Here is an 8,317-nt window from a genome sequence, read left to right as displayed (position 1 = left end):
TTGCTTAGATATCTGTGTCTATCTTGATATTAACTCTGTATATATTCCCTAAAATGTAGATTTTTTTCTTCCATCTAATTTATTGATGATATGGTATCTTTTTTGACTCCTTAAGATATTCCAGTATTGTAAAATATATGAATTTCATTTATTAGATAAGAGAAGTCTATAAGTTGGAATGTCATCTCTTTTATTACCTGGGAAGTAAATATAAGTCTTGCTTTAATTTTTCATTAAAACAATGCATTTAAAATTTTTTATAAGAATAATTTGTTTTATGTACAATTTTACTAGCTTCCAGGTGGAAAGCTGGTTGTGGCACCCCATTTGTTTGTTAATGTGTCCTTTTCTCAGGATGTCTTTAATAACTTTTCTCTCCCTTAACCTGCAAGATTGGTGAGGGTAGGGAACATGTTTTAATCAAGTCTTGTATTGTAATTTCTCAAAGTCCCGGGACATAAGAAATGATAATGCCTATGTGTTGAATGAATAAACAGATTGTGTTAAGATTTCAGGAAGTTAGCAGGAATAGTTATATTTATAGCTAATTTTGTCTGAACTCTGAAATAAGGACATGCAAAAGAACATATGGAACACAGGAACAATGTGACTGAGTTTGTCCTCTTGGGGCTCACCCAGAGCATCCAAGGTCAGAAAATATTATTTGTTGTGTTCTTGCTCATCTACATCGTGACAATGGTGGGCAACCTACTCATTGTGGTAACTGTGGTGGTCAGTCCAAGCCTGGATGCCCCTATGTACTTCTTTCTTGGTTACTTATCATTTATGGATGCTGTGTATTCTACTACAGTTACTCCAAATATGATCATAGACTTACTCTATGAGAAGAAAACCATTTCCTTCCAAGCTTGCATGTCCCAGCTCTTTATAGGGCACTTATTTGGTGGTGCTGAGATTTTACTCCTGGTGGTCATGGCCTATGACCGCTACGTGGCCATCTGCAAACCCTTGCATTATTTGACAATCATGAATCAACGAGTGTGTGTTCTGTTGCTGTTGTTGGCTTGGTTTGGAGGGTTTTTGCATGCTGTAGTTCAACTTCTCTTTGTTTACAACCTTCCTTTCTGTGGTCCCAATGTCATCGACCACTTCATCTGTGACATGTACCCATTACTAAAACTTGCCTGTACTGACACTTATGTTATTGGCCTCACCGTGGTTGCTAATGATGGGGCAATCTGTGTCGTCATTTTTACGGTCTTACTCATCTCCTATGGAGTTATTCTCCACTCCCTGAAGAATCTTAGTCAGGAAGGGAGGCGCAAAGCCTTATCCACCTGTGGCTCCCACATTACAGTGGTGGTCCTCTTCTTTGTCCCCTGCATTTTTATGTATGTGAGACCTCCTTCTACCTTACCCATTGATAAATCATTGACTGTGTTTTACACAGTTATTACCCCTATGTTAAATCCCCTAATCTATACTCTGAGAAATGGAGAGATGAAAAATGCCATGAAAAAGTTGTGGACCAGAAGAAGAAAATGAAGCAGAAGAAAAATGTGTCGCCTCTTTTCAATGAAGAGTTGCTCCCTCCAGGAAAGGATTATTTTTCTGTAGTAAATTTCCCCTCAGGTTTAATAAACTTGTACATGATGAAAAGCATTGAAGATGTAAGTATTTCCAATAATCAAAATAAACTTTTAAGATTTTCATAAATCTTAGGAAAATAGATGTTTAGCTTTTAGGTATAAAATGTATCTGTTGAAACTGTGTTTTATGTGACTTATACTATAGTTAATACTGTGCCTTTTTCATTAGAGTGCAATTTCACATTTTTCTCTCTCTCAGAATTGTTCTTTTCAGAATTAATAGTGCTCCTTATATATTTCAGAGAGGGAAATTAATAAGTGGGGCATAATAACCTGGTTCACTCCTCCCATACAAAGACAATCCATATTAATACTTGAAGTATATTTCTTATTTTTGTATCTGCAAAATATTTAAGTCTATAATTTTGTTCATATTGCTTAGAATATGAGATTGAAATGCTGCTTCTAAGTTATAATATTAATCATAAAGAAGTGAAGTATAGAAAAATATCTGAACAAAAGACGTAGATATAATAAGTAAGATTTACTTACTTTTTTGAGTGCAGAATCCTATTATCTTCCAAGTAGGTTAGCTTTGTTTCATGGTATATTTTCATTGGATGATCCATTGATCTTCCCAATAATTTAGAATGTCTGATAATATCTTTGCCATTTTTTAGTATCCTCATTTCTTCTTTTACTTACAGTGTTTCATAACCTTCTTTAGGGAACTAGGCTCCTCATATTTGAAATACTATAATCCATAATTCATGAGCTTTATATATCCAATATAGAACCTGACATTAGATATTTTTGATATAATTGATAAGAATCATGCTGACAATATGGCATGCCATTCTTACCTCTGCTTTTAATGGAATGCATATTATTAGGTAATAAAGAGGTCATAACATATATTGATTTCTTTAACAGGGACCTCTTTCATAGGCCTCTCTCTTTCTGAATGAGGCTTGAAAGAAGATACTAAGTCTCCGAAATGGTAGGAAACAAATAGTAAAGAAATGCATGGTTCCACCTTCTTTATTCAGTCTGGAATCATGAAGTGCCAGGGATAAGGGGAACAGAGGGTTTTCATTGGTAAATCACACTGTATGAGAAACTTTATATCCCGATTTTTATCCCAATTATTATTACATGGAAATTTCTTATGTCATCTCAAAGTCTTCCCAAACATACACTTTCATTAAATAATAGTAAATATTTGATTTTATCAAGGATTATATGATAAAAGTTATTTACGTTTGGATGTTGCTATAGAGTGAGTATCTGTTTTCCCCCAAATTCATGAGTTAAACTCTATATCATATGTTGTATTTGGAGATGGAGTGTTTGGGAGATGATTAGGTGATGAAAGTAGAACTCTCCTGAGTAGAACTAATGTGTCTTTAAAAAAGAAATCTCACAACCTTACTTGATTTTTCTGCCATGTGAGGATGCAGTGCAAAGACAGTTGTGGATGAACTAGGAAGTAGGTTCTCACCAGATGTGGAGTCTGCAAGTCTTGATCTTGGACTTCCCAGACCCCAGAGCTGTGAGAAATAAGTGATTGTTGTTGAAGCTAATCAGTCCATGGTATTCCGTTATAGCAGCCCAAATGGCCTCGGACTTTTCATTAATTTCCAAATTTGTATAGTTATTTCAAGTGATAAGATAAAAATCCTGGTTAATTGTCTATGTTCATTGGTCTGTAAGTTCCCTTAAGTCAGGTAAAGTTACTTAATTGTCTTTGTACTCTGTAATTGCACACATCTGACATAGAATCCATGCCATAAACTTTGTCAGTTACTTATATTTTTGATCTATTGGAGAATTTTTACTGATTAATTTTAATGAACTTTTTCTACATTAAATATGTATATTTCTTATAGTAGTCTTCTTTGATATTTGCTCAAAATCTTTACCTTGTTTATGTTGTAATCATTTTCTATAATGATGACACCACATTCTTTCTATCATATCATCTTGGAAAAATTTTTACTTTAATTTAGTGAATTTATAAATTTTAACATATTTTTATAAAATAAAAATAACTTTAAAAAGTTTTCTTTTAAAATGATCTAGGACTTATTTTTTATTTTTATTTGTAATTTTTAAAAGATTTTATTCATTTATTCATGAGAGATACAGAGAGAGAGAGAGGCAGAGATGTAGCCAGAGGGAGAAGCAGGCTCTATGCAGAGATCCCCATGTGGGATTAGATCCTGGGACTCCTGAATCACACCCCAAGCCAAAGGCAGACACTCAACCACTAAGCCACCCAGGCAACTGACCTAGGATTTATTTTTGTTTGTGATGAAGACATATCTAAGCCTATCTTCCTCAAACAGGAAAAATGATCTGCCAGGGTTATTAGTAATTTTGGTAATAATTTAAAATTTTTCTATTTAATATGTTAAATTTTATACACCTAGTGTGTTTGATTTGAGGCAGATTTCCCCTGCTCTTCTGCCTCCTCTTCTGCCTCCTCTTCCTTCTTTTCCTTTGGCATCTTTCCCTACCACTAACATTCTATGTCAGTGCTGAAGGATTTTAATGTTCATTTACCTTGTAGGGATAATCTCCCTTAGTCAGCCTTTTCAATTTTCTTGCAATTTCTAAATATTTATTTTTATTGATACATCTAAGATTATTTTGTGAAGTTTGAAATCTTTCCATAAAACTATATTTAGAGTTTCATAACCTGCCACATTGATTTTTAGGAAAATGGCATGTTTTCATATCTTGTTTTCTCGTCCAGAATGAGACAGGTATTGTGAGTGCTTGATCAATGTCTCAGTAAAAATTTTTAATTATCTCCATAGAATGAACATAAATCTTGCCTTTTGGCTTTGTTAATTAAAAATGAGCTTGGCTTATTTATATTTGATTCACATTTTCAATTAGCTGATCAGAAAGGGCTCAGTATCTTTTGCTAGCATGATTCTTAAAGGCATGGATGTATGTTTGTATGCGAATGTACATAGGCCTGCATTTGACAATACACAAATATGTATTCAACCACAGAGATCTATATCTGACCTCATGTATTACCTCTGTATTACCACATATAGGTACATATTCAATGATCTGTAGGTCTGTATCCAACTTCACATAAGTGTCTATATGGGAAGACACAGAGGTCTGTATCTGACAACACATGGGTGAGTATCTGACTACCCATATGAATGCATATGTGTATGTATGTGTACTTGATATGATCACACACAGGCCTGTATCTGTCTAGACACAGGGCTATATGTTGCCATACCCAGGTCTGTATCTGCCTGCATGTGAATTTTGGGAGGACTTGACTGAACAATTCTTCTGTCCCATGTGGCATAGACTGAGGTCCCTCTCTGGTATTCAGCTAATTGCTGGGCTATTAGAAAGTGTGTAAGATGACTTTAGTCATACGAATGGTGCCTTGTCAGGGGAGACTAGAATGACTAGTCTCTTCTGGCTCCTTCTCCTTCTCCAAGTGAGTTTGTCAGACTTGCAAAATGGCAGTTCAGGACTTCCAGAGGGAAGACACAAAACAATTATGCCAGTTAAGAAGTCATCCCATCCTGATATGAACTTGAAATTCAGGATCTCAAGTTTTAAATCCAGACTGCTATTGTACCAAAAGAAAAGACAACCTATGAAATGGGGAAAATATTTGCATATCATATGCCTCAAAAGGGTTTAATATCCAAGATGGATGAGGACTGTATACAACTAAATAGCAAATGGGAATAATAACAAAAAATGATTTAAAGAGGAGCAATGGACCTGAACAGACATTTTCCAAAGAAGACATTTGAATGGCCAATAGGAGCATGAAAAGGTGCTCAACATTACTAATCATTAGGGAAATGCAAATCAAAGCCATGATGAGATATTGCCTCATACCTTCTAGGATGAAGGTATAAAAAATTAAGAGATAATATGTGTTAGAGAGGATGGAGAATAAAGGGATCCCTAGCTTCTTCTTGTTGGATATATAAACTTTTTAAGCCCCTATGGAAAACAGTGTGGATTTTCCTCAACTAAGTGAAGGAGAACTATCATATGATCCAGAAATGCCACTTCTGTGAATATATCCAAGAATATGAAATCAGAATCTTGAGGAGATATGTGCACTCCCATGTTCGTGGCTGTATTTTTCACAATAGCCAATACATGGAAACAATCTAAGCATCGATCAGTAGATGAACAGAAAAAGAAAGTGTGGTATATATACACAAGAGAATATTATTCAGCTATAAAATGACAATGATCCTCCTTTTGCAACTGCATGAGAGACTTTTAGGGCATTATGCTAAGTGAGAGACTTTGAGGGCATTATGTTAGACAAAGGCAGACAAATGCTTTTATTTTTGTGTGGATTAAAAAAACTCAGTTTACAGAAGCCAAGACAATGGTGGTTGCCAGGGCCTGGGAGGTGAGAGAGATAGGGAGATGTTTTTCAAAAGGTACAGATTCTAGTTGCAAGATGAATAAGTTCTCGGGAGCTAACATACAGCAGGGTGTACTACTTAACAGCAATGTATTATATAGGAATAGTCACTAAGAGAGTGAATCTTAAATATTCTCATTCCACATAAAAATTCTAATTGTGAGGTGATATATGTATGTTAATTAACCTGATTGTGAGAATCATTTTGCAATATATGGATATATCAGATCATCAACTTGTACACCTTAAACTTATGCAATGTTATATATTGTATCTTATTAAGCTGGTAAAACATAAATAAATTAATTTTAAAAATTTGAGGGATGCCTGGGTGGCTCAGCAGTTGAGGATCTGCCCTGGGCTCAGGGCATTATCCTGGGTCCAGGGACTGAGTCCCCATTGGACTCCCTCCGAGGAGCCTGCTTCTGCCTCTGCCTATGTGTCTGCCTTTCTTTCTCTGTGTCTCTCATGAATAAATAAATAAAATCTTTTTAAAAAGAAAATTATATTTTAAGAACTGAGAAAGTCTATGTACTAGAAACATGCTGTTTCTTCTATATATCTTATACATTTGAAGGTGTAAAATATAACCAAACAGATACTCCTATCTAAAAGGGAATGCTGTGTTGGTTTTTTTCCTACAATTTTCTTAAAAATTTTGCTGACTTTCTATATGTTTTAATTTAAGTTTATACAAGGGCCATACCCAGAGATATTTTGAGACTAACTCTTCTCAGATTAGGGCTGGAAATCTGCGTTCCATTGGATAATACCCTTAATCTTCTTAGGCATATTTTTTCTTAGTTAAGAGACTTTATGAGACACACCTGAAATCTTCCTGAAGCCTCCACTAGGGTCTTACCTATACCATTTTGAGTTGATATTTATTTTGGTACATTTCTTAATTGAGAGCTTTTTGCTCTTTGGTGAGTCTGGGGATGAGAACCAGTATTATACTTGGACCAAGCAGGTCTTGGCTTCCTTCATGTTGCTCCCAAATTCTGCTTGAGAACTTAATAGTTACTCTTTTAACTCACCTCTTTTTTTTCATCTTCAACCTATCATACACTGCTGAGGAAACAGCTAGCACTTTCTGTGTTCTTCTTGGAAATCACAGTTAAATCCATATGTTCATGGGACATTTCCTGTTTTCCATATTACTACCGGTGAGGGATAGCTGGATTCTTCTAACAGTTGGTAACATGAATCACCTTTTCTTCGGCTTCCAATCACGATTTCTCCTGTCTTTTAAGGCTTTAATAACAGACACTTCAATGCCTTTTCAGTTCCCATCCACTCCTGATGCCAAAGCCAATACCATATGCTTTACATTTTTCTTATGAAAGAAAACTTCCACTTTTTGCTCTGGTTATCTTTTCATACATGGCATATGACTCCAAAATTTTGTGACCTAAAACAACAGCCATTTTAATTTATCTAAAAATTTTGTTGGCTGGAAATCCAGGCAGAGGTTGCTGAGTGTTTTTTCTGCTTCGTGAGACTAGAACTGAAGTCATTTTGTTATTTAACTGATAAGTGAGGGATCTACTGGATTCAGGCTGTGGAATGTTTTATTCAACTTGCTGAATGGGAAAAATATGCAGACAAGAATACTTTATCAAGTAAGGCTATCAATCAGATAGAAGGGGTGAAAGAGTTTCCAGGACAAACAAAAACTAAGGAAGATCACAACCAGTAAACTGGCCCTGCCAGAAATATTAAAGGGGACTCTTTCAGTGGGAATTAGAGACCAAAAGCAACAAACACTTGAAAGGAACAGAGAAAATCACCAGAAACACTACCTTAAGGGTAGTATAATGGCCCTAAATTCATATCTATCAATAATCACTCCACATGAAGTAAATGCTCCAATAAACACACACACACACACACACACACACACACACACACAGGATATCAGAATGGATAAAAACAAGACCTACCTATATGGTGCCTAAAGGAGAGTCATTTTAGACCTAAAGACACTTGTAGATTGAAAATAAGAGGATGGAGTACCACTTATCATGCTAATGGATGTCAAAGAGAGCCAGAGGATCCATAATTCTATCAGGCAAAGTAGATTTTAAACTGACGTCTATAAGAAGAGATGATGAAAAAAAAGAAAAAGAAAATAAAAAAGAAGAGATGATGAATGGCACTATATCCTAATAAAGAGGTCTATCCAACAAGAATACCTAACAGTTATAATATTTATGCCCCCATCTCAGGAGACTAAAATATATAAATCAACTAATAACAAGAGAAAGAAGCTCATGGATAGCAATACAATAGTAATAGGGGACTTTAACACTCCATTAGAGCAATGTAC

At 35.2% G+C, this 8,317-nt stretch overlaps 1 protein-coding gene across 1 annotated transcript; it reads left to right on the top strand.

Annotated features, from left to right (window-relative positions):
• Window positions 1-588: 588 nt before the first annotated feature.
• Window positions 589-1,506, top strand: LOC119864128 (olfactory receptor 4A15-like). The gene has a single exon (XM_038562481.1). It carries the CDS (start codon window positions 589-591, stop codon window positions 1,504-1,506), a length of 918 nt encoding a protein of 305 aa, XP_038418409.1.
• Window positions 1,507-8,317: the final 6,811 nt, after the last annotated feature.

The sequence above is a fragment of the Canis lupus genome, chromosome 18, assembly GCF_011100685.1.
Source record: "Canis lupus familiaris isolate Mischka breed German Shepherd chromosome 18, alternate assembly UU_Cfam_GSD_1.0, whole genome shotgun sequence".
Lineage (NCBI taxonomy): Eukaryota > Metazoa > Chordata > Mammalia > Carnivora > Canidae > Canis > Canis lupus.
Note: the sequence above shows the minus strand (reverse complement) of the source record. Positions and strands in the feature narration are given on the sequence as shown.